At 44.2% G+C, this 25,147-nt stretch overlaps 2 protein-coding genes and 1 long non-coding RNA gene across 10 annotated transcripts in view; 2 read left to right on the forward strand and 1 right to left on the reverse strand.

The window, feature by feature from the left end:
- LOC127383339 (uncharacterized) overlaps window positions 1-14,689 on the forward strand; it is a 65,592-nt gene extending 50,903 nt beyond the window's left edge. For 2 of the 3 annotated variants that reach the window (XR_007889161.1, XR_007889163.1), the window contains exons 5-9: window positions 3,511-3,574; window positions 3,707-3,767; window positions 4,006-4,169; window positions 6,655-6,772; window positions 13,263-14,689. This is a non-coding gene — a long non-coding RNA (uncharacterized LOC127383339). The remainder of the gene's footprint in view (window positions 1-3,510; window positions 3,575-3,706; window positions 3,768-4,005; window positions 4,170-6,654; window positions 6,773-13,262) is intronic. The other variant, XR_007889162.1, reaches the window with a different exon arrangement.
- Window positions 14,690-16,681: 1,992 nt separating this feature from the next.
- On the reverse strand, window positions 16,682-21,348 carry MCFD2 (multiple coagulation factor deficiency 2, ER cargo receptor complex subunit). 5 transcript variants are annotated; one of them, XM_051616053.1, is made up of 4 exons: window positions 21,257-21,348; window positions 20,020-20,168; window positions 19,205-19,364; window positions 16,682-18,053 (listed from the first exon to the last, which is right to left on the reverse strand). In XM_051616053.1, the coding sequence occupies exons 2-4, from the start codon at window positions 20,160-20,162 to the stop codon at window positions 17,922-17,924; spliced, it is 435 nt and encodes a 144-aa protein (XP_051472013.1). In that variant the 5' UTR covers window positions 20,163-20,168; window positions 21,257-21,348; the 3' UTR covers window positions 16,682-17,921. The 5 variants fall into 5 exon arrangements, with proteins under 5 accessions (XP_051472013.1, XP_051472015.1, XP_051472012.1 ...); XM_051616055.1 differs by having other exon boundaries at window positions 21,253-21,338; XM_051616052.1 differs by lacking the exon at window positions 21,257-21,348 and adding an exon at window positions 20,836-20,967.
- Window positions 21,349-21,758: 410 nt separating this feature from the next.
- TTC7A (tetratricopeptide repeat domain 7A) overlaps window positions 21,759-25,147 on the forward strand; it is a 177,603-nt gene continuing 174,214 nt past the window's right edge. The window contains exons 1-2 of one of the 2 annotated variants that reach the window (XM_051616042.1): window positions 21,759-21,993; window positions 24,644-24,807. In XM_051616042.1, the coding sequence (XP_051472002.1) occupies window positions 21,834-21,993; window positions 24,644-24,807 (324 nt within the window). In that variant the 5' untranslated portion in view covers window positions 21,759-21,833. Of the gene's footprint in view, window positions 21,994-22,312; window positions 22,642-24,643; window positions 24,808-25,147 lie in introns of those variants that run through there. The other variant, XM_051616041.1, reaches the window with a different exon arrangement.

Below are 25,147 nucleotides of genomic sequence, written 5' to 3' on the forward strand. Positions count from 1 at the left end.
TAAAGAACAGGAGACGTTTTTAATGTAATATTTGCAATATTGCCTGACATTGGGGAGCAAAGCAAAATTTCTAAATGGAAAAGTACAAGCTGCTGCACTTTGAATTAAAGCTGTGCGTATTGGCATGGGGAAGCATGTAGTTCACATCACCAGTGGGATGTGTTACATACAGATCACATTAAACCAGGCTGCAGAATTTGAGATGTTTAAATCAGCATTTGTCAAATCTTAGAAAAGTGTAAAAATGAAGAAAAAAAAAATATATTATCAAAATATTGAGTCACTACTTTTGTGTCTGTAGGAGTCCTTTCTGTTGTAAGGCATTCTCCTTTATTTTATGTATCTGCTCTGAGTAGGTAGAAGCTTTTAGTCTTTGATGGGGAGGGGGGTTGAAGAAAGATTTTTTCACACTACATAATAGCATGGTTGCTATTAATGGACAGTTACTGCAGTTACATTTCTAGGTGTGAAGACCCCCAAAGGCAGCACAAGCTGCTATTGCTACCCATGTGGATTGTCACTTGAGGATTGGGTTTTTAATTTTATGTATTCAGCTCATCTCCTGTAAGCCATCACTCCTTAGGAAAGTACACAGAGTTTCAATCTGAGATTACATGTATGCACATAGTTTTTACTTACTATGAACAACTTCAGACAAAATGCTACTTGTTTAATGCTAGTATGCAGGTTTAGGACCAATTAATTCCTCTTTGGGTGCATTTAATTGATTTAATGAATACTGAGGCATGGTACAGTGTGTTCCTCCCATGAGAATGCTTAGCTGTTCTTAAGTCAGAAGCTGTTGCAAATAAAACAAAGCATCTGACAGAATCAGGTTTTCATGAAGAAACAAAAAATAACCCCCTTACAAAGACTTTTTCAAGGGAAACTTTGAATGTTCAGCTTTGTTAGTTGAATATTACTGATAACTTCTACAGCTGGATAAACACCATTCTTTTACAACTGTGGTAGGCAGAACACAAAGGTACTGGAAAAAATGTGGCTTTATACTGAATTTTCCTTAACTGAGCTTTCTCAAATCAATGTGGGTTAACAGGTCATGAGGTGACTGCGTGGGCGAAAGAGTTATATAGCAGCAAATGACAGAAATCAAAACTAAGAGGGATGGGTTTTTTTAGACCCACTGTGGTCGTTGCCAAATGCTGCCAGTCAAGAACTGTTCACTATAGTATAAACCAGATGTAACCAGAACATTTATTTGTCACAGTGAGTAGCTGTATCAGTAACTCTGGAAACAAGGCATTCAGATTCTTTTTTGTCTACTAAATAGAGAGTGGATTATCAGCAGAGTACAGGTACCTCCACTTCTGGATTACCTGTGGCCTCAACCAGCAGTAACCAAATGCTGTGGTCATTTAACCACTCTCTGAAGTCCCCGTGAGGTACCCTAAGTGCACGTCTGCATTGTGAAAACCCTGATGGTGGGCAGCACTCAGAGCTGTCATCAGCAATCAGTCCTTTAGGACTTCTTCAAGCAAGTGCTGCAACCACAGCAAGGCCAGGCACCCTTTCCCTCTCTGTGCTGTAGAAGTAACAGAGATACATGGGTGAGCTCAGTTACCTCACATTTCAGGCCAACACCCTTCACAAGCAATTCCAAATGGGCTGCAAAGACACACAACTCAGACTAATAAGAAGATGTACACAGGAGATCAAACTTATCATCTAGTCTTGGAAAAATCAGAATATAGTTATCTTTTTGTTATCTTTTTCTGTTTTCATCAGGTATTTTTCTTTACAGTAGATAAGAAACTTTTTTTTTTGTAAGAAACATGAAATGATTGCTTAAAATCAAACAGTAACATTTGTAAGTCTTAGTAGAAGTTATCTGCTGACCATGTTAATATATTTATCTCACTCTAGTGCAATAAAACATGAAGTTGCAATTCCAATGGGCATGAGAGGGGTCCTATCTGGAGCAGGTGGGTTTATACCCTCTATGGAGAAGTTGAAGAAAGGAAAGGGAATAAATCCAGGAGTACCTTATTGTTTCTGTACTGATTCACAGAACTATTTGCCATCAAATCTAGCATGTGGTGCTGGCCTAGACTTGATACAGCTAAAAGCAATGAATAGAAAAAATAAGGGGGTTTCACACCAAAGCTTGAAATACTCAAAGGTTTAGTGTTTTGAGTAAGGCAATGATCCAAAGCCTATAAAGGCAGAAGAAAAACAGCCTTTGGCTTCAGTATCTCATCAGGCCTTCAGATGACTAGCAATCAGCAGACTTTTATTCTGTGTCATTCTGCATGAAAGAAGCATTAGTTCTCCAATGTACAGTCAGCTGAAGAGGAATAAGACACTATGTCTTTGCAGCTTACCCTTCTCATCATCAGACTTCCTTGTCACTGAAGACAATGGAGATGTTCTTGCACAACTGGTGGAAAGGCATCTAGCTGTGCTTTGCAGCTGCTGCTTTCTGCTAAGCCATCACCAGAGAGAGAATTAACATTGACACATACCCCAGATCTAAACCCTGGGTTACATTTAAATGAACACAGGAAAGAGTCTGAAGATGGGAGAGAGCAAGTTAATTTCTGCTTGTTGTTTTCAACACATGCCAAACTCTTACTTCACACCAGTGAGGCAAGGCTGGAAGTTGTGTGTTTCATACGCGTGAAGTACCAGTTGGCACAAATCATTGGCGGGAGAAAAATATAACCCACTAAAACCCAGTAACCTAAACTGTCACTTGCTGACAATATTTTTACTCTCTCTGCTGAAAAAAAAAAACCCAAAAAAGCCAAAAACAAACATTAAATGAAGGCCTCATGCAGAGTATTCCACCTGAGTAAGCCCAGGCATTTGGCAAATACTGTGGTGAGAAGGCAATGATAGCCTCAATTTTCCTCTCCCCTCTTGGGAAGCACTGTCATGGGCAGTCCCAGAGTAGGATGAGTGGAGCAGGGGAGGATGACAGTGGTGGACTCCAGGTGGTCCTTTCTTCTGCTGAGGCTCTCAATCATGAAAAACCTGTTCTTCCACATTGCTAGGAATGAAGGTTCTGGGTCTCTTCATGGCTAGCAGTGTCTGCCCCACTTGGGGCAACTCCACTGTGTAGATCAGGATTGTAGAGTTTACATATTTCCTTTAACAGCACTGCTGGGTTAGCCCAAACAGCTGGAGGTGCACAACCTGCCTCTAACTCATGTGTCTTCACAGAGGCCTGGAGTATCTTTGGCAGTGGGGCCATGTCTGCCAGGGCACTGGCAGCACTAAGGGGGGCCTGAATGTCCCTGTCCAGCCCCCTGCTCACCCTGCCCAAGGCCTAGAAGCCCATTTCAGCCCCCTGAGTCCATCAGCCCTTGCTGAAACAATGCTGCAGCAGAGGCAGGCTCCAGCTCCCCACAGCCCTGTCCTGCCTGGCTGTGGGAACCACTGAGCTATGCCCACCACAGCACCCACAGCCTGTTCCATCCCCACAGACTATGGAGTGCCTTGGCAATGGCCATGGACTACATTAATTTCCTCATGTGTTTTCTGTTCCAGGTGATGTCCTGTGCTCACAGGACGTGATGACCATCTGAGTCTTCCCTGTCACATAAGTAAATACGTGAGTATATTGAGAGTCAATTAATGTATGATATATGTGATATAATGTACAGAAGCATTATTCATTGTTCCTCTATGATTTCCTCCCACCTCACTGTCCTGCGATTTCCCTTTCTGCTCCTTGTTCTCTCAGACTTGATGTCTATGGGGAAGAAGAGGAGCCGAGGATGAAGTCATGCATCTTGGAAAGCAAGGTATGCCACTGGGCAAAGCCACACAAAGAGTTAATTCCAGCATGTTTCCTATCGTATCACTCAGGAATCACACAAATAGATACTTCCCTCCCATTTTGTTGATGGCTAGAATATTACTTGTAAGCCAAAGCTTCCTTGTTCAAATCACTATTTTATTTTTAAAGAAATAAACTGGGTTTGCTGTTTAACATGTTTCTTGCTTTCAGACGGTAATGATTTTGTGTGTGGTTCACTCTAGGCTTCCTATGACTGACAGCTTATTATCTCACCTTATGAAAATCATGCATAGCTTCTAGGAGTCATCTATCAGAAAGGGAGAGAACACACTGAGAAGCTGGTACCTTCTCTCTAATAATTTGGGTTGAACCTATTAACTGCCTGAAGGGACTTGCATCTTTGCAGGTATGGTACTGCATGGTCTTTCTCTGCAATGTTTACGTGGCAAGTGCTACCCCTGTGTAGTGTTCCAGTCTAACTTCACCTCTGGTCTGATGGTTCCCAAATGCAGCTGGCTTCATACATGTTGAACAGTAGACCCCTTCTTGTGCCTTCAGATGTAATGGCTGTAGGTGAACTGTTCCCTCTTCGCCTTATCTACCACCCTCTGACAACTGCCTTTGTTCAAGCTTTATGCATCTCAGTGAAGCACTTAAGCACACACTTAGCTCTAAGCACTTAATTCCTGTCATTTCATTGATGAGGTGGATTTAAGTGCCTACACTAGTTAATGGCTTTTCAGGACTCCAACTGTTTCTTTTGTAGTGGCCAGATAAGATAAAAATTAGGAACCTGGAAGTTCTGCACCTGGAGGAATGGTTTGCTTTCTGGTAGTGATGGACAACACCATTCAAACCTTTCATGATATTCCAAAGTAGAGATTGACAGGGCCCTAGGTTCCAGCTGTTTGCTGAGGACAGAGGAAAGGTGCCCTCCAGAAACCTAGGTCTGACCAGCGGGAAAATGAGAGAGAGAAAGGTTCCCACACTTTCTCTGGTTGTGGCCCACAGGTAGGACCATGCTCTGCTGGAGCAGGGCACCCCAGCAGCACAGCAGGGAGTCAAGCCTTCATGCTGTGGCCATAGTATCTCAATTCCCTAGAACACATCTGGTGAAGGCATCTGTTCCCTATCCTTTCCAAATCCTGTACTACCATCCCCAGTAACCCACAAAAACCTCTTCTCTGCTGTACTTCCTTCCAGGATTAGCTCACCCTGAAGAGTCAAGAGTATGTGTGTTTAAAGGCAGCTCAGGAAGCAAAAAGAGAAAAGAGAAACATAATTTGTGTTGTTTAGGGTCTGACTGAGCTAACAAAGTCTGAGCACCTTGTCCACACTGAGATTAAGTGCTAAGAAATAACTGGTCACAAGAACAAAAGAAAAATAAATACCCCATATTCATCTGAATTATATAAATCATCTTTGGGGGTAGTGCCAAAATGAAATGGGATGCATTGAAGTGTGGCCAGTGATAAACTCCAATTTTTCATATCAGTTACAAAACAGATTAGTTCAGAAGCTGTATCTGTCCTGGGAGGAGGGGTAGGGCAGCAGGTAGTAATCTATTTAAAACTGAGATTTTTCAGAGAGTTTTTGGCTGGCATTTGGAAATATCCTTGGAAGCTTTACCATTATCTCATTTTGGTCAAACTGGTGTGCATTTGGATTTCTATCTCTGGCAATGGAGAAGAGATTTGGCTTAGGACTAGTTGCCCAAAGATTAGAAAATCCAAGATAATAAATGACCTCAACCGGATGGCAAGCTTCTCTCTTGTCCCCTTGTGGCTCTCTTCCACAGGGATTATATTCAGCCAGTTTCCAGTCCAGGCATATGCCAGGGAAGAGTGCACCTCTGTGTCCACCAGAGCTTGGCAGATCTGCAACCCGCTTTGTTTAAAGGTGTTTTTTGAACATATTATAGAGCATACTCTGCTCTCAGTTATATCGGGTAAAAACATGATATGAGTTGCTGGCCCTGTTCTGGTTCTTTTGGGCTGCCACAGCAACAAAATGAGTCAGAAAATTATATTCACTGATAAAGTGTGGAGAAAGCATTCGGCAGAGGAGTCACTTGGCTTGGGCAGCTTTGTGCCCCTGCTCTGCTCCCTGTGCTGCCAGCACAGCTGAGCATGTCTGGGAGTATGGTCACCCAAAAACTCTGGGCTGCTACCCTGGCAGGTCTAGGTGGCATGGCTCTGCAGAGGAGCCCTGTGGCTGTGCTACCTTGTGCTGGCAGCTGTGGATGCAGCTGAGGTGCACCATTTGTGCACCTGTGCCACCTGGTTATAAGTGTTGCCATTAGGGATGGCTAAAGCTGGGGGAAAAACTGGGCAACTTTGTTACATGAGGCTTTTAAGTAGCATAGGTGACAATGGTCAAGTTACGCTGGGGAGGAAGGACACTAGTCAGCCACCTGGGGAATCTCTCTTTCTCCATGTGGATAGTATCTTCTGTGGTACTGCTTTGGATAGCTGTGTTGTGCCAACTTTCATGCTCTTTAGAGATCCAATGGACTATCATACCAAAAAAATCCACGTCGTATGTCATTCTGAGTGCGTACTTGCTGTCTATGAATACAAAGACCTATTCATCACTCCTAGTGTTCACATAACTGACAGATTAAATCTCTGGCTGTGAAGATGACAGTGCCCCAATAGCTAATGCTGTCTTAACAGTTTCCATCAGGCGGCCTTGTTTCTGATTGTTTATAATTTTGCCAGGCTTCAGCTGCTAGGGCTGAAATTTCTCATGCCATATGTCACCAGAAAGTGAAGTTATGTGTGTGGAAGGGCATAGATGAATGGTCATGGCATTTCCAAAGTCATGTATCACTGTAAAGTCACTTGAATACAAATTTTCAGAGAGTAACTGTACATTTCTCATTTCTTGAGGAAGCAAGAAAAACATCTGGAGTTAGATGATCCCCAGTGGTCAGTGCTCAGGCTGAAATTGGAGTTGCAGATTAACAGCCTGAGTGCAAGAGGTTCCATGTCCAAGGCTCTCAGCTTGGTAGGTACTCTTGACAGTTTTAACTTTTTCCAAAATGACCAATGTCTTTTGAGGCTGTGCTTTGATCAGCTGACATACTTAGTGCCATATTGTAGTCCATATTGTTGACAGAAATTGTTTTACGCAGACTGGGATTATGCTGACGGGGCACAATTTGGGAAGATTGTATCTAATGGCTTAAGTTTCAGCACATCTTTGTTTTCAAGTGTGTGTGAAGGCTTCATAGCTCTCGTCTGCTCACCCTTTACCTTCTCCATTGCTGTCCAGTTGTTACATTTCTGACCAGTAATCCCTGCCCTATAGGATCAGGGCCAGTGTTTCAGACCTCCTTGCTGGTATGAGGTCCAAACTGAAGTTGCTAGTTCCAGGAGCTAAGTTAGTTTGGCAGATTTTAATGACTTTAATTTTGTCCACTGAATCCAATTTTTTTCCTCTTCATTTCCAAAAAATACTAGAGTGGTCAATAGGAAGAGATTCAGACTGGACAAAGTTGTCCTCGGGTGAGGTGATTGTATTGGGAAACCATTTGGTGACCAGAAATAAGCGGCATGGGTGCAGGCCAGAAGTTAGATGGGGTTTAGTGGACCTAAAGTAACTTTGAGGGTTATATGCTGTTTCTGGGAATAGTATCCACAGCTGACAGCTCAATTGCACATTGGGTGGAAATGTGGTCTCTGATCTGAAGCCTATATAACCCTTTCCCTTTCCTATTTTTTTTAGTGTGAGCTTTACAAACCCCTAGAAAGGACCTCTAACTGCCACAGGAATCTGAGAAGGCTTGTGTAAGGTCCCTATAGGAGTTTTTCCTTAACCATTGCACAACCCAGAAAATTTGCAGATCTCAAGTAAAAACTCTGTGTGTGCTACATTTTTCCAAACCGGGCATCAGTGTGAATTGTGGGACCTATTGGCTAGGAATTACCTAGAGGCAAACTTTTTAAGACCCAGAATATTTCCATGTAACTACAACCACTACTGGACCTTCAGACAATTTAGGGCTCTGACAAACCTGAATTCCCATTAAACTAGACAGCTTGGGTCCAATTAGTAATATTATAACAGGAAAACAGTGTTCAGCCTGGCCTGTAAAAAAAATCTGACCATTTACCGTCCTCTGTTTTAACAGTGGATTTTGCAGTTGTGCTGTATTGTGTGTTGGTATTGCCATGGTGTTAGCAGTACCTTAGCTGGATAATTTAAAGCTACTTGGGTATGTCAGTGCCATGCTGCAATTTTAACAAGGGCTGGGGTAGAGACACATCTGCAGTCAGAAGTTGTCATCATTCTGCACTGCCAACTGGGTGTAATACTCTACACAAATCATCAAGCAAAACCTTAGGAAATTAATCTGGATCCTATAAACATTTTAGTGAGAGGAAGCAAAAAATACTTGCATGACCTGCCAGGTCTTTTTTTAAAATTTTTCCTCATAGGCAGAACTTCATATGGAGGAAGTGGGCTTCCCCCTTGGTGATAATAAAAGAGCTTTACATTTTTGCTACCTTGGAAAGATTATTCATTATATAGATCACACTACAGAGTATTCAGTAAGCTGCAGATGTCCTTAAGTTTCCATTCTAAATTTGATTTTATTTCTGTTCCTCCCTTTGCCAAAATTAGCTCTATACACCTACAACTTCACAGGCACAAACTTATTCTGGAACAGATTTTTTGGAAGAGTTGAAGGAAACTGGTCAAGGTGTTTAAGGGAGATGATGGCTAAAAAAAAAATGAGATCATCTGCTTGGAGAAGTTCCTAAAGACTGTTTGGCTTGTCAAATCCTGAACATTCATTTGCCTAGAGATTAAAAAAAAATATTTCAAATCTGTTGATCTTGGCTAGAAATGGCGCTTTTGAATAGTTTCAGGCTGTCTGGTGACAGAATTATTTGGTTACTGAAAGTGGTTCCTGCCTCGGTGTGTTTATGTATGCGTGTTATGTGCTCTTTGGAGATCTCAACTAGTCAGTGCCAATGAGCTCATAAATTTTCTGGTGGCATCTGTAAGGTTTCCAAGTGGCTTTTCATATATCCCAAACAGACATGTTCCTTCTCTGTGACTAGTCCTATCTGCATGTACTGCTATCTAAAATCCTCACCTGTGTGTTTCCTGACTGCCACTGCAATCCATGCTGAAACTGACAGCATGGCTTTAGAGTCCCTTCTGCACAGTCCCTGGAGACCTCTCCCAAAGGAAACAGCATTCAAATCTCATTCTACTCACCCCAGTGCTCTTTCCTGAGTAAAAATTCATACCTGCCATGATTTGTGTCAATATGTCTGTCTCTGACATCTGCGAGCCACACATGATGAGACTTCAGTCAATATTATTTTTCAACATATATGTTTGTGGCTTCTTTCTGATTTTATGGCAAAATAATTTCTGAGGCATAATACTCTATTCTTAAAGAGCATTTATTTGAAAATATGTGCTTAGGGTTTTTTCATAATTGGGTTATTTTTAAAGATGGTTCTTGGAGTGTGACCAAAACCAGAGGCAAACACATTCTGTAGGCAATTTCAGTGTCTCTCACTTTAAGTAAGAAGAACGTGACATCTGGAAATAGTATAGTTGTGCTATCCCGCTGCATTAATGCTGTCTCCTGAGATCACTGCTTACCCTGCTTATCCACTCCATCACCTCCTTAGTTTGTCCTCAATGTTATAGTGTAGCAATGTTAATAGACATGTACCATTGACCATGGGAGGTTGCTGGTGTCCTACAAGACCTTGCTGTTAGATAATAATGTTGCCAGGCTTTAACATTTAAGCCTTGATCTTTCTGAGCTCTTTCCTTCACTTAGTTTTGTTGTTGTTGAAGTCAAATCCCTGACATAAAAATTGCAGGAGCCTGTGTGTGCATTTGGGAGAAGTATGGAACCGTGCTTTCTCTGTTTATTATTCCATCAACATCTGATCTTGGCCATTACTTGAAGCAAGCTCTTGAGCTAGACCAACCTTTGTTTTGACTCAGTGTGGATGCCCTTATACTATATTCTGACTGTCAACAAAAATAGTTGTCTGGTTGCTGAAAACAGGACTAGGAATTAACTTTGTAATTTTAAAGATCTTAACAGTCTTTTTACTGTTGCTCTTTTTTAAAATAAGCTTCGGTATATCTGTGCTCCGAAGACAGGGCTTGAGTCCTAAGTGAAGCATTACCTTGGAGTCAGGGATATGCTTTTTTACCCCCCCTTCTGGTTCAAAAGGGTTCACTTTTGGTTCTTCACAATCACATTTTGAATGTGCTCAATAGAAGCTTAGTAGGTTTTTGCACATAGGTGCTGTTGACAGTGAGCAGACCCTGACAGGACTGAGCAGGACATTGCTGGTTGCAGACTGCTCTGTGGTGCAGCATGGGAACTGAGTGCAGCAAGACTGTCCAGCCACTGTCTCCTGGGACTCAAGAACTCCTTGTAGATAAGTTGATCAGGTATGGGTTTGGTGATCAGGTAGTGAGATGGATCAAGAACTGGTTGAAAGGAAGGAGTCAGAGAGTTGTAGTCAATGGGGCAGAATCTGGTTGGAGGTGTGTGACCAGTGGAGTCCCTCAGGGGTCGGTACTGGGACCGGTGTTGTTCAACATCTTCATCAATGACCTGGATGAGGGTATAGAATGTACCCTCAGCAAGTTTGCTGATGACACTAAGCTGGGAGGAGTGGCTGACACACCAGAAGGCTGTGCTGCCATTCAGAGGGACTTAGACAGGCTGGAGAGTTGGGCGGGGAGAAACATGATGAAGTTCAACAAGGGCAAGTGTAGAGTTCTGCATTTGGGGAAGAAAAACACCATGCACCAGTATAGGTTGGGGGCTGACCTGCTGGAGAGCAGTGTAGGAGAAAGGGACCTGGGAATCCTGGTAGACAGGAGGATGACCATGAGCCAGCAATGTGCCCTTGTGGCCAAGAAGGCCAACGGCATCCTGGGGTGCATTAGAAAGGGTGTGGTGAGTAGGTCAAGAGAGGTTCTCCTACCTCTTTATTCTGCATTGGTGAGGCCGCATCTGGAGTATTGTGTCCAGTTCTGGGCCCCTCAGTTCAAGAAGGACAGGGATCTGCTTGAGAGAGTCCAGCGCAGAGCTACAAAGATGATTAAGGGAGTAGAACATCTCCCTTATGAGGAGAGGCTGAGGGAGCTGGATCTCTTTAGCTTGGAGAAAAGGAGACTGAGGGGTGACCTCATTAATGTTTACAAATAAGTAAGGGGTGAGTGTCAGGGAGATGGAGTTAGGCTTTTCTCAGTGATGACCAGTGATAGGACAAGGAGTAATGGGTGGAAATTGGAGCATAGGAGGTTCAAGGTGAATATACGAAAAAATTTTTTTACTGTGAGAGTGACAGAGCACTGGAACAGGCTGCCCAGGGAGGTTGTGGAGTCTCCTTCACTGGAGACATTCAAAACCCACCTGGATGCGTTCTTGTGTGATGTGCTCTAGGTGACCCTGCTCTAGCAGGGGGGGTTGGACTAGATGATCTTTCGAGGTCCCTTCCAACCCCTAAGATTCTATGATTCTATGATTCTATGACTGGAAGGCACAAGTGATGGACAAGCTTTCAAGGGTTTTCAAGAGGGGAAAACAGGTTGTGATGGTAAGAAAATGAGATACAAAACATATCTAGATGGATTAAGGGAAACCTGGAATATGGCTGGCTCACCAGGAGTCTACAGAGATGATCAGAAGAGAAAGACTTAGAGCAGAGAAAGAGGAGAATGGACTGTGATCTTGGAGAAAACTTCTCTGACCCCTGAAGCTGAGCACAGGCTTCCTGTGTTCAGTTTCTGTGTTCAGCTCTTGGCCGTGGAACTCACCATAAGGGACTTCTCCTGCTGATACAAGTCCGCACAGAAGTTGACAGTCAGAGACCCACTGAGGGACAGGATTTCACCAGAGGGGATCTGCAGAAGTCATTAACTCCATCCTTTCTGTCCCAAGGCCAAGTTACAATCACATCACTCCAAGCTAAAGTATCTTATAATTGATATTGAATTTTTGCCCAATGTCTAATCTAAATCTCCCAAGCTGTTTGGTTTATGCTTTGTTACGTTTTGGTGTTTTGATCTCTCCACCAAGAACATATGAGGTCCTTATTCTCTGCAACTGCTTTTTAGTTGAAAACTAGTAACCTTCCCTCTTCTCAGTTGTTACTTCTTCAGAAAAAAATCAACAAACAAACCATATTTCTTGCGGTCTTCCCTCATGTTTTCTGGACTTCTGTCCACTTTTGCAGATCTCCTCTGGCATCTTGCCAACTAGTTCCTGTATTTCTTGATGTTCAGTGCTCCAGACGGGACACAGTCTTCCAAGTGAATCTTTAACAGTGAGGATCAGCCCCCATGGACTATATTGGTATTCTTTAAGACCCTTTAGACATCCCAATGTGAGAGCTTTGCCATTTGTGTTAAGCTTGTTCCATCACAGGCTCTGAATTTTTCTCTTGTGAACTGGCACCCAGACAGTTTTGCAAGTACAGGTGAGTTTTTCTGTGTAAGCATGGTATTTTGCACTATTACATTCCATCCATTTTTGATTACTAAATATGCCAAAATAATTTTAAATTCTGATCTTCTGCAATTCTTCCTTGCTCCATGTGCAGGTTTAATAATCATACTTCATATTCCATCTTCCATGCCTTCAATGAAAGCAGTAAAACCTGATATAGGCCCAAGGCCCACAGGATTCCATGCAAAACACATGAATAGGTTACGATGGAATTACCCTGTGGATCCAATTATCCAACAAGACTTGACCTCTTGCCCCTTACAAACAGTAGTTTCATTTAGGTCACAGTTCTCCAGCCTGTTCATGGGACTATTGAAGGAAATACTGCTAGAAGTCTTGCAAAAAAATTAAATAAATAAGCTCAAGCTATAAGACACCTGCAACCACTACTTCACCTTCCCTTTAAGACTGCTACAGCTGATCAGGCTCAGGCAACTGGAAAATACCTAAATTAACTGCTTACTCTCTAATCGGGTTTTGCAAATTTTAAGCTGAAATTTTACCCCTTTTTCTGAGTAATAATGACACTGTTTACTGTTGACCTTTTTAGTAAAGATTGATGAAAAAGGGAGAATAAAAAGGCATCAAACTCTTTGGCTTCTTTAATATCCTCTGCTGATAGCAACCCCTCATCTGTGAGTAGTGGTCCAAACTTCCCTTTGTTGTTCTCTTATAACCTCACCTGTATAATTTATTTTACTTTTGGTAAGTTTTCCTAGTTGCATCTTTTGCATTTTGTCTTTACTAACTGTATGCACCCCTCTAGCCCCCCAAGAATGGAGTATTGTGCTTGGTTCTCAACCAGCTGACCTAGTTTCTACTTTACAGATAATTCTCTCTCTTATGCTTGTGGTCAATTATAAGGTTGTGAATTAGCTGACTTATGCTGAAGTTCTTTACTTTCCTCTAAACTGGTATAGGTTGCACTTGGTTTCTTATTAGCATGTCTTGAAGGAACTGACAGCTCTCCATAACTTGTTTTTCCCTTAGATTTGCCTCTTATGAAATCTTCCCTACCCATTCTGATTTTATTGACATCTGCCTTCAGTGCTGTCAGTCACGCAGCTGGATCAAGTGGCAGAAGTTGGCACTGTGTTCTCTGAAGTACTGATTTTTTGTAAAATGTCATACCTGGCAGTAGACTTTGAGACATATGTTACACTGCCCTCTACCTACGTGCAAAACTGCCACTCAGCTGAGGAAGGCAGTGACAATTACAGTGTATATTAGCCCTTTAGACTGAGGCTGCTGCTCAGAATTTAGCACGAAGAATGGGAAAAAAAATGTACCTTCAGAGAAACCTTCCGTAAGGCATTGATAACTGCCCTTATAATGGATCATTCTATGTTGTCAAAAGATCTGTACTGATGAAATTTTAGAACACAAATTCCTTGTGATCATAAATTATGCAGAATAAGGTATGAAATGATTCCTGCTCAAATCTGTTCACTGAAAATGTAGCACATTATGCAGCTGTTTCGTGGTGGAATGGGCAGACAGTGAGACCGTGAGTGGGAGAGGAAGGAAAAAAAAAAGCTTCACCTTAAGGAACAGTGACAGAAGCTCTTACTGACATCTAATGCAAAACCAGTAAGACTTCAGGTCCTACTAAAATCCCCTCATATTCATTAACGTTTGTCGAGGCCACTGTAGATACCTCATGGACCCTCTCATAGGGCAACTAGAGATGGTCAAAAAGTCAGGCCAAGCCTGGGGCAGGAAGGCAGAAAAGCCTTCCTGCTATGCAGTTATTTTTACTGACAAGATTACAATGCAAGTTCCTTTACTATCACTTCAAGTCATTGGATTTCCTAAACAATGAGAATGAATTACCAGTAACCAATCCCAGCTATGGTCAATTTTTATGATAGACATAAACTAATAAAAACTGGGACATCATACTGGCAATGTGGTGTTGGAAGACAGGGGAGCAAACTTTGCCTATTTATCAGAGTAATGGTAATGACTCAGAGAAGTCCAGGTTGTTAAAGCACTCCAAGTTACGTCCTGCAGGGAACCAATGTGCAGTGTCAATACGCTATCTAGTGGCTGCATCGATTATGACATTATTCCTGAATTTATGTAGTGCTCAAAAATACTTTAGACTAAATCAGGATTTGTCAGTCTGTAACCATTCCTAAGTGAATCTAACAAATTTTGAGGTTATAGGTGATTCATAAAAAAAAAAATAATAATAAAAATGTATTTAAGTTTACATGAATATGAGGATAAAACTGTTGTTGGGAAGTTCTTAGGCAGTCATTCTTGACATTACCAACATTTTGACAGGCACTGGACAAGCAGTTCAGATTTTTCTCCATATATAGACTATGTTCTAGATCAACTAATAAAAAACCCACTCAGTTACGAAGTGCTTCAAGACCATGTCTAAGTATTTTATTTATCTGCTAGATTAATCAATTATTTTGTGAGGTACAAACAGATAATATAGACACTTTAAACTGGGAACATAATATGCAGTGATGCAAGGCCAGATGTATTCTCCTCTGAAGGGGAAAACTAATCCCCATCCCTTGAGATCATAGACTTGAAAGAGGTGAAGATCACATGCAACAGCATTCTCCCAGTTACCTGTTTCTGCCATGGCTGTGATTGACCTTCAGTACATAATACACCCCTTCTGCTTTGTTTATCTTATCTGTGACATGGAGACAGCACTGTTCTATGGAAGCTAAAAGAGCTTTATAGTTGATGAATACTTCTGTTTTAAAGGTCGTATTTTCTATCTTATGAAATAGAAAATACCGTATGTATATGACCTGTACCAGCATATTTAAGGTACTGCATGAGCTATAGCTAGCACACAAATTATTTATATTTAATAAATAAATAAGTTTGACTCACCATCGCTCTCAGGAATTTTTCACTTTTCTACTTAATAACTGAGAAAGCTCCCTAGACAGCTGTTAGACCATTTATCTTTAAGTGCACTTAAATTCAGTATGTGCATTTGTTTTAGGAGGTTGAGTAAAGACATGATGATGTAGATTTCAGCTTAGGTAGCATTTCTTGAACTGTTCTTTCTAGGAAAGCAGAAATTGTATTTCATTCTTTCTTCGTGCACCATGAAATCAAAGGTGCCAATTCTGTTCTCCATTTTTGGTAAATAATTTTTCAATTTATGCATACTTCTGAACCATCACAATTTTAAAATAGCTGGTGGACAATGTTCACATTACCTGTGTTTATCCTAATTATTTCTGATATAAAGCTTCTGTGGTGCATGTCTTTTGCTACATACAATAGTAGTTAATAAATGTATGTGTATAACTGTGCCCTGCGAGTGGTTGCTGGACTAAGTTTACAGACTGTGCAACTTGGTAAGGATAAGCAACAGGCTGGGGAAAGAATGGCTAGAAAGCAGTCCCAAGGAAAAAGACTTGGAGTGGTAGTAGATGAGAAGCTTGACAGGAGCCGCCAGTGGGTGCTGGAGTCCAGAGGGCGAGCCTCATCCTGGGCTGCATCAAAAGAAGTGTGGCCAGCAGGGCCAGGGAGGGGATTCTGCCCCTCTACTCTGCTCTGGTGGGATCCCACCTGGAATACTGTGTACAGTTCTGGTGCCCTCAGCACAAGAAAGACATGGAGCTGTTGGAGAGGGTCCAGAGAAGGGCCATGAAGATGATCAGAGGGCTGGAGCTCCTCTGCTATGAAGACAGGCTGAGGGAGTTGGGGCTGTTCAGCCTGGAGAAGAGAAGGCTCTGGGGAGACCTTATAGTGGCCTTCCAGTACCTGAAGGGGCTACAGGAAAGCTGGGGAGGGGCTTTTCATCAGAGAGGGCAGTGATAGGACAAGGGGTAATGGTTTTAAACTGAAAGAGGGGAGATTTAGGTTAGACATCAGGAATAAATTCTTCACTGTGAGGTAGTAAGGCACTGGAACAGGTTGCTCAGGGAGGTTGCTGAAGCCCCCTCCCTGGAGGCGTTCAAGGCCAGGTTGGATGAGGCTTGTGCAGCCTGGTCTAGTGTGAGGTGTCCTTGCTCATTGCCAGGAGGTTGGAACCTGATGATCTTTAAGGTCCCTTCCAACCTTAACCATTCCTCCTTTAAGTTCTCAAAGCCGAGGAGCTTTACCTCTTCTCCCCTCCTACCTGCAAGCATTTTCTATACTTTCTCCTGATGCAACATCCACTCCAGATGAATTACCCTCCAAAGAGATAATTAAAAAATCCTTTAACTGAAAGAAGAACTTTCTTTTCAGACAACTGCTAGTAATGGAGACAGGCTTAAAAATGCATTAGAAAATCAGGTACATTTCTCCCAAGGATGTCCAGCTTTGTGTGTCTAGCTCCAGGGTGCAAAAACCCCAACTCATATTATTGCTGTCAAAACCCTGGCCACAAAGGTATCAAAATAAGTAGTTAGTATTAAAAAAAAGTCCGACACTCAGGATTCATTGCACAAACATTTAAACAGAGGAAATAATTTCTTTTGCAAATGTTTCTCTTCTATAAGAATAATTTTGTACAGAAAATAGCTCTTTATACATTTTACAGGAATTTGCTAACATTTAGATTCTCTATTAATGGATAATGATTGAATGCAATTTAAGATTCGTTTCATAGTCACCAAATATTGATAATACAGCAATACATCACTTCTCTAATAAACTGCTTGACTTACCAAGTATTGAGTCAAGACAGTGATAACATTCCTAGAACCATGTTAATTTGCAAACATTCAGGTATCTTGAAACCGTCAGTTATGAAGTATCTTCTGAAAGTAATACAATAATTTAAGTGTCAAGGAATATTAATTTAGGCAGCATTACTTGCTCACTTAGATTATCCTGCTGGTTAATACTGTTAAAACCAAATTGAACAGAAGCTTTTATATTAAACTGGTTTGCTGTTAACATGACCTTTCAAATAGAGATAGCAGAAGCTCCTCTAGTAAATGCTATACAGCATTAATACAACATATAAATGTAATAATACTTTTATTTTCTTAAGAAAACACCATGGAATGCAGGGAGAAAAAAAACCAATTAAATCTGTGAAGGCCAAGAAGAAATTGAAAAAATGTGTGTGTGTGTATAAATATATGTAAAATGTTAGGGTATGCTAGGAAGTACATTTATTTAAAAATACTCAATTTCTTCAAAGACCTTTTTGAAGTCCATATGATACCATGCAGACCTCAAACATAAACCACATTCAAATGCTTCTCCTCTACAATTACTCTTTCAAGCACCTGTACTTGTATGCAGATTTCCTTTGAAATTAGTGGTAAGGTAAGGACATTTATCCTTGAAATACAAGTATATGCAGTAATCTTTTCTTACTTTCTAGGTATTTTATAAGTTTAAATAGATGATGTAAGCAAAATAGTACTATATAACCCAATGACAGAAAACCCGAAATTTAGATTGGGTTTGCCCAGCTGTACCCTATGGGAATACTGTTGATGTTTCCAAGCATCAAGACTCAAATGTGTGGGTATGTCTAGTCAAACGTGGCCCTCGCTCTGAGTTAGCCAGTCCCTTAACACATATGACTGAAATAAATGCACCTGGAACTTGTACACCTCTCCTTCTTACAGCACAGAGGTTGGTATGAGATAGTAATGTATCACATTATGCTGGTTCACATTTCCATGTAGTTAGAAGGAGAAACAAGCCCCCTGCCAAACCTTATTCCAGTGATTTTGCAAATTCTGCATAGTCAATGTATCCGTCATTGTTCTTATCATCATCTCTTAAGACATCATCTATTAGACTAATCAGCTCTTCTTCTTTCATTGCCTGGGGATGCTCACCACCTTCCTACAAAAAACAAAAACACATTGAAGAGTTTAGCAGTGTTTCCCCATATAGTGACACATATGACAGATTACCGACAATTTTTTATTATCTTGTGTTAATATTCATGTGTGGTGCCTAACTTGGCACCAGGCTTTACACAATCACTTACACCAGCATAAGCAAGTTTTCCTAGGTACAAGCTAGGAAGTCCAAGTCCTCTGGACTTCAGAACAAGCACTCTTTATCCAGGCAATATTCTTAGCCAAAGGTTCTAAAAGCTGAATAGCACTGGATAATAATCTAAAATGTATTCCTTAATATGGATTTTGATGTAGTATAGACAGTCTAGTTTCTATACAGAACAAAAACACTTCTGTGTCTGTCAGAACTTGCAAAATGCAGAGCTGGACAGTAACAGAGTAGTGAAAAAATCAAGCACTGTAGCTTAAAGTCAGTAAAATTGTCAGTATCACCCCTTACAAGCAGAGGGGAATACAAAGAGGTGCATTTGCACAAGAAACAAGTCATTATTCTGGTCTCAGCTAGGTATTTTTTGCCATAGGTGTTAGCCAGGAGTTATAGTATGTAACTTCAGGAAGGTGAGTACAAGAGAATGTCTTAGTATTGTCTTCCTACTGATTCTATCTCTCTACTTTGTCCTTTAGTGTTCCTAGCTGGAAAGAGAATTTGTGTTTCAAAAAAGGCAGAATGTAACTGGTTTGTCTAATATTAATTTTGTGCCAGAGGTCTCTTACAGTTTGCGTATCCATGGCAGTAAAACTTTGAAGTTGAAAACAGCGGCCTTAGAACCTCAAACAGCATTATATCACATGCTGTTTCTAGAAACCCTCATCAGCATTATCTCATGTTGGATAACTGCCCTTTTTCCCCATCCCTGCCTACAAAGGATCCCCTTTGTCAAGTAATTTTTACTCTACAGTCCTTACTCTAAAGTTTAAAGTACAGTGGAGACTTCTTGAAAACTGCACCGTGACACGAAAAGCTGTGATAAAGCTAGCACACTTAGAAGTCAAAACTATCAGGGGCAAAAAATAACCCCATTTTCAAGCGAGACTGTAACTGAACTTAAGATGTGTTGCAACTGTTCTCCTCTGCTTTTAGGGAGTCAGACCTGTTTCCAAACGCATGTGCTGTTACAAAATTCCACCAACCTCTTTGTGGACATGTGAAATAGCTGTAGCAAGCTCCAACCCATCTAGCAAGTTATTGCCATCATAATCGTGCATTTTGAAGTAATGAAGCTGCAACTCTTGAGGAGACATCTCAGATTCCGGTTTCTCAATAACACCTTCCAAGTGTTCCATAATGTGGCTAAAAACAAACATAGAAAGAAAACATACACCTTATCAGTTTATATTTCACGTTCTGTTTACATCAAGTTCAGTCTTTTGATCAGACAGCCAAATGCACAGGAAATATTGTATCTCTAAAAGCACCCTGGGTAACCGTAAGTTTTCGTTTTATACCAAGATAAGGGCAGTGCAAAGGCTGGTTAGTTGTAGGTGCTGCAGTGGTCTCTACTGTGTTATACAGGTATTTCTCTTTCTTCTGGCCTGCTTAGCAGGTTATCAAAACAACAGGAGCAATGCCCAAATCTTCCTTTTGGCTGTCTTCCAAAGCACAGGAACTGTAGGAGAATTTTTCCCAGCCAAACACATCTAGGGAATAGGGAGTTTTATTTGCTGCCATCATTGTGAACAAGCAAGTGAGAAAAACATTCTACCTGCTCAGAATATGATTTTGTCTAAAGTCTGTTGATCTAGGTAAGCAGGATTACTGTAAGAAATTCTTTATGAGTATGGCTAAAGGCTTCAGAGAGACCTTTCTAGGTCCCATATCTGACTCCAGCTAGTCATACAAACATCCTGAGAAAAGTGTGCCCTAGGCTTAAGTCCAACTCACGTAACAAGACTTAAGAGATAAGCAAATCGTTAAGAAATAAAGTTGACATTTTTAGAACACGTACTCTTTATCTTGTACCAAGTTCTTATCAAGGCGAATATTTGCATGTTGACTCTCTCCTCCATGTTCCTCGGTTAAGGCGGAGATGAAGAATGCAGCCAGAAAGCTTAACAGCAGATGTGTTCTAAAAATCCTTTGGGCCACCATGGTCGCCTACAAAAGGAAAAACATTCCCACAAAACAAAGACACACATGAAAAATGAAATCTACTTTCAGCGGATTTTACAGAGTGCTTAGAAAGAACCCCCCTAAGTTACAGAACAGCAGGACTCGCTTCGTTTCAAGCACTTAGCAAGCAGTACAACCAGGCAGCTCCGACTCAGAATCTCTCTGAGCGTCCCCATTCCCAAGCCGCGCGCAGCAGTTTTCAGAGAATGACCTCTCTCTCTCTCTCTAGCGCAGCGAGCGTGCAGGCCGGGCTCTCCACGGAGCCTCCGGGCGCGCTGCCGTGCCGGCTTTACCCAGGCCTGCCCCGCCGCTGCGGGAGCAGAGGTCGAACCGGCAGGTCGGCGCAGCCCGCCCGCCAGACGCCGCTCAAAAGCGCGACGGGCCCCGCGGCGCTCGCGTCCCAGCCCAGCGAGACGCCGAGGCCCGGAGCAGGGGAGCCGACCGACCGCCGCGTTCGGCTCCTCAGCGTGCCCTCCCGCCGCCTGCAGCAGCAGCCGCTGCCGGAGCAACCCGCTCGGCACGGCTCTGACAGCTGCCACCGCGCCGGCCGCCCCCTTCCCGCCCGGCCGGGCCCCCGCCGAACCCCCGCCTCGGCTGCCAGGCCCGGCGGGGAGGCCGCGCCGCACCGCCCGGGCCGCGCCGGGCTCCGCACCCTGGGCCGCGCCGCGTCTCCCGGGGCCGCGGGCTGGGGCCGCTGGGGGCGGGGCGGGGCCACCCCCGGCCTCACCTCTGACCCGCCCCGCCCCGGCCCCGCCCCCCGCGCGCTCATTGGCTGCGCCTTCCGCCCCTCGGGCGCGTCCCCGCTCGCGGCGCCCCACGTGGCGCCCTCGCGCGGGGGCGGCTGTTACCGGCAGCCGTTACCGCCCCCTCCGGCCCGGGCGCCCGGGAGAGGAGCCGCCTCCGGAGGGCGCTCCCAGGGGACCCGGGCGGCGGTGCCGGGAGGAGGCGGAGCAGCGCCGGGAGGGCTGTCCCCGGCCGGCCTGTCCCCGGCCGGCCCAGCGCTGCGCCTTCCCCACGGCAGCCCTTTCCACGAGCGGTGCTTTCCCCGCCCGGCCGCTGTTACCCTTACAGACCGTTCTCTTCGCTTCTCCCAGCACCGAGTGCCGCAGGCCTTGTTATCGTGTACGCGGCATCTCAGCAGTGGCTGCTTCTGCCTGTCACGGTGCTGCCCGCCGAGCGGAATCCCAGCCCGAGCGGCGCGGTGCGCTCGCCTCGTTACCCGGGCGCCGGCGGGCTCCTCAGTGCCGAGCTCGGCAGCGGCAGGGGGGCTGTAGGGAACGGCTGCTGGAAGGGGCCCGGGGTCCAGGCGGCTTCTGAGGGCCGTGGGACGGGAGCGGCGCCCCAGGCCCGCCCCGCCGAGGAGGAGAGCCCCGCGGCCTCAGCTGGGGCCCCGCTGTGTGCGGCAGGCGGAGGGGCGCGGTGCCCTTGGTGGGGACACGGTTCCCCAGCCCGGGCGGCAGGGAGGAGTGGCTGCGAGGGAGCCGCGGCCGCAGGTCGGAGGCCTGGGGCAGGGCACTCGTTCCGCCCGCGCACACCCCGCCGGGCGGGCGGGTCCCGCCCAGAGCCGCGCACCGCACACGCTCCAGGCATCGTCCGGGCGCTGCCGCCGGGGACTCCCCGCCGAGCGGGCGGGCCCGGGCCGGCGGCAAGATGGCGGCCAAGGGCTCGCATTCGCACGTGAAGCTGGAGGGGGAGATCGAGCGGTGCCGGGCGGAGGGGCAGTGGGGGCAGCTCCAGCTCCTGGCCCTGCAGCTGCTGCCGGCGGCTCGGCCCCCGCGCAAGGCGGCGGCGGGGGGCGCGCAGGACGCGGGTAAGCGGCGGGGGGGGCCGGCGGGCTGGGGCAGAGCGGCGGGGGGGCCGCGTTCCCGGGCCGCCCGTGCGGGGGGCGGCGGGGCCGGCTCGGCTCTCCGTGCCGCCGCGCGGGGCTCCGCAACCCCGGCCCGGGGGGCTGCCCCCTGTGCCGGCGTTGCGGGGAGGGCTGGGCAGTGCCCGGGAGCGGGGTGCTGCCCCGGCGGGAGGGAGGCAGGCAGGGCTGCCGCTGCTGCGCCGGGAGCCGGCGTTCGGAAGGAAAACCCTGAGCTTCCTCTTCGAGTCAGCTTACCCGAGCGCGTCGGGCTGCGGGGGGAAATGGATCGCTCGGGGCTGTCAGTGGGAGCAAGAGCAGCAGCCCTTGCTCGGTGGCTTCCGCGCCTCTGGGACGTTTCTCTCGCCTCAGCCCCTGGACGCAGGTGGCAGCTGAGTTCGGTGCTTTCCTTGACTTGCAAAGGCTCGGCTGGTCTGCTGCCAGGCTACCGGCCGAAATCTTCCGTGTTTTGAAATGTCTCTCTTGAACATCTTGATACGTGTGTTACTTGCCCCCTCCCCACGCGTCCTGGGTGCCCCCAGATGATCTCCATACACTTCTGAAGGGGACTGCTTCATCTAAAGGCTTTGGGCTCATCCAAATATCCTTTCACATGTAAGACAGGTTTCGTAAATAGCAAATGTGTTCTTGCGGTGTTCGGCTTTTTTCTGTTACAACACACGACTTTGCTTCTTTCTGAATAGATCAGTTGTAAGAAGTGAGGCAGCCTGAGTTAGAAATAAAAAATTCTGTGTCTGTAGTCAACAGCAGTAAGTTGTGGACAGGACCTCATCCTTGCCACCGCACTGGTGCAAGTCTGCTGTTGAAGTCAGAGCGGTTATCTCCAAGAATAAACCTGCTCATTTAGAGGAGTGTTTCTAGGATGTGGCCCCAGAGTTAACTGAAGCTTCTAGAGTGTGATAAACTTCGCAGTGGGAAAGCATGGTGGGGGGAGATGCTGAAAGCCTAATACATCTTGGCTTATGAGGCTTTCCAAGTGTGTACGTCATGCACATCGAACGAGCCCTGTGTTGAGAACCACAGTGACAACCTTTGAACTTTAGTCAGGTTTCAACAGTGCTCCTCCGGTGCAGAGATCATCGTGCCATTTGGAAGCATTAATAGTTGAAGAGTTCATATTAGTTTATTCCCTTGTAATTAAGAAGCATAACAACAGTATGATTACTCTAAACCCAGTATTTGCTTCTATGTCACCATAACTTGCTAGTTAGGAGAGTAAAGCTTTGTTATTCCTTCAGAACTTTTCTTCCAGCAAGGGACTAGATACAGTTTTGTGTTCCTAGAAACAACAGTGTGGCTGAGTGGGAATTTTTTAATAGTCGTATTTGCCTTGAGGGATTGTGTATTTATTTCTGAATTGTATATGCTCTTATATAATTTCTTAAGTTTGATGAAGAGATTAGCAGCTACCTGAAAGCTCTTCAGTGTTGAGTAGAAATGATTGGTTTGGGGGAAATATACTTGAATGTTTACGCTTCCTATTTTATGTACATATACTTTGTTCATGCCAGTTAGTTGTAGACCTGTAATTGATCAGGAAGAGGCATGGTTATAATATGATATGCAGCCGAACACTTAAGCCACACAACAAAAAAATCCAAACAGAACAAAACCCCCACAAGTTGTTTATTGATGCAGTATGTAACATATAGGTAGTAAGTGGGCATAAGTTGTCCCACGGATTGAAAATATAGAAGTAGTTATGCTATCGTGTCTCCTGTGTTCTAGAATTTCAGACTTTGAAATGTGAAATATATATGAAATGCAGGGCTCAGCTCTTTGACATACAAAGATTTTCTTACCCAGCTTGACCGGCTAGTCAGCTGATTGAGGTACTACTTTTGTGAATAAATGAAGCACAGAACTAGACCCGTTGTGCAAGAACTGCAAGTACACTGGCAGATGAAATTTTTTTTTTCAGCTCATGATTGCAACATCTCTTGATGCTTCATGCTGTATCTAGTGCTACAACCTATGTTTGAGCTTCTCTTCTGTGGAACTGCAAGCAAGAGTAGCATTTAATGTAGAAATTATTTTATATGGCATGTTAGTTATGTCTCTGGATCAGGCCTTGTTTGTCTTTAGTAATGGATGCGTAGAATGTGTTCAAGTTCTCCATTTTTATTTTTTTTTTCTGGGAACTTTCTGGAAACTCTCAAGTGTCTGATGTAGTTACTGTTCTGCAGTGAAAAGTCATAGCTTATTTGTAGGCCAAAGCACACATTTCATGCTTGTACATTTGTAAATCTAAAATGTGAACTTAAATGTTTTCAAAGATTGGTCTTACGCTTTTGAAAGTGAGTTTTATGATGTGAACTCTTAACTTTCATATCAGTGACAGTACAAGAATGAATTGTGCTGTCAAAGGATGTTTTTGGTAAAATCTTCAAGGATATGTTCATTTTTTCACAGGAAACGTGCTGTTTCCAATAGTTAGAAGTTAACAAAACATTTTTCTGTCTGCTTGTTCTTCCTTACCCCCTCATTTGAGTTATAATATGTGTGTCTCAAAGGTGTGATGATTTGGTGTTTTGATGCTGTTTATCAACAGGATGGCACTAAGCGATGTTTCTTGTTGGTTGGTATGTGCTTTCAGAGGACTACGGGAGTATGCTGCTTGCAGAGGCTCTGCTGGAAAAATGTTTGAAAGAAAACTTTGCCAAACTGAAGGACTCCATTCCACTGACAGAGAAGAATGATCCTAAACTGAGTGAAGCTAAACAGCACCTGACCAGTATCTTAAGCAGAGGAAAACTACGTGTAAGTGGGCTCTGTCATTATAATTCCTGCTGACTGGATGCTGGTTCCATATGATTATTAGTCTGATACAGAGTGTTGGTATTGCTTGTTTGTGTCCCTGTATGAACAGTACTGTATTGTAGGTATTACTAATGGACTGGTAATTAAATACCCATTTGCAGTGTCTTCTGTTGGGAGACTTGTTTTTTCATATGCAAACCAATTATTTTCTACAAGTATAGCTCAGGAAGCCAACCGTGTCCTGGGCTGCATCACTAGAAGTGTGGCCAGCAGGTCAAGGGCGGTGATTCTCCCCTTCAGCTCCACTCTTGTGAGACCACACCTGGAGTACTGTGTCCAG

This window comes from Apus apus, chromosome 3, assembly GCF_020740795.1.
Source record: "Apus apus isolate bApuApu2 chromosome 3, bApuApu2.pri.cur, whole genome shotgun sequence".
NCBI classification, from domain to species: Eukaryota; Metazoa; Chordata; class Aves; order Apodiformes; family Apodidae; genus Apus; species Apus apus.

Coding starts and splice junctions, on each gene's coding strand:
- MCFD2 (XM_051616052.1), bottom strand. CDS start 20,952: ATGAGCGCGCGGGGGGCGGGGCCGGGGCGGGGCGGGTCAGAGGTGAGG. Junction 20,169..20,835: donor GAGACGCGGCGCGGCCCAGG/GTGCGGAGCCCG, acceptor TTCCTTTTGTAG/GCGACCATGGTGGCCCAAAG. Junction 18,054..19,204: donor TTTCACATGTCCACAAAGAG/GTTGGTGGAATT, acceptor TGTTTTTTGTAG/GAAGGTGGTGAGCATCCCCA.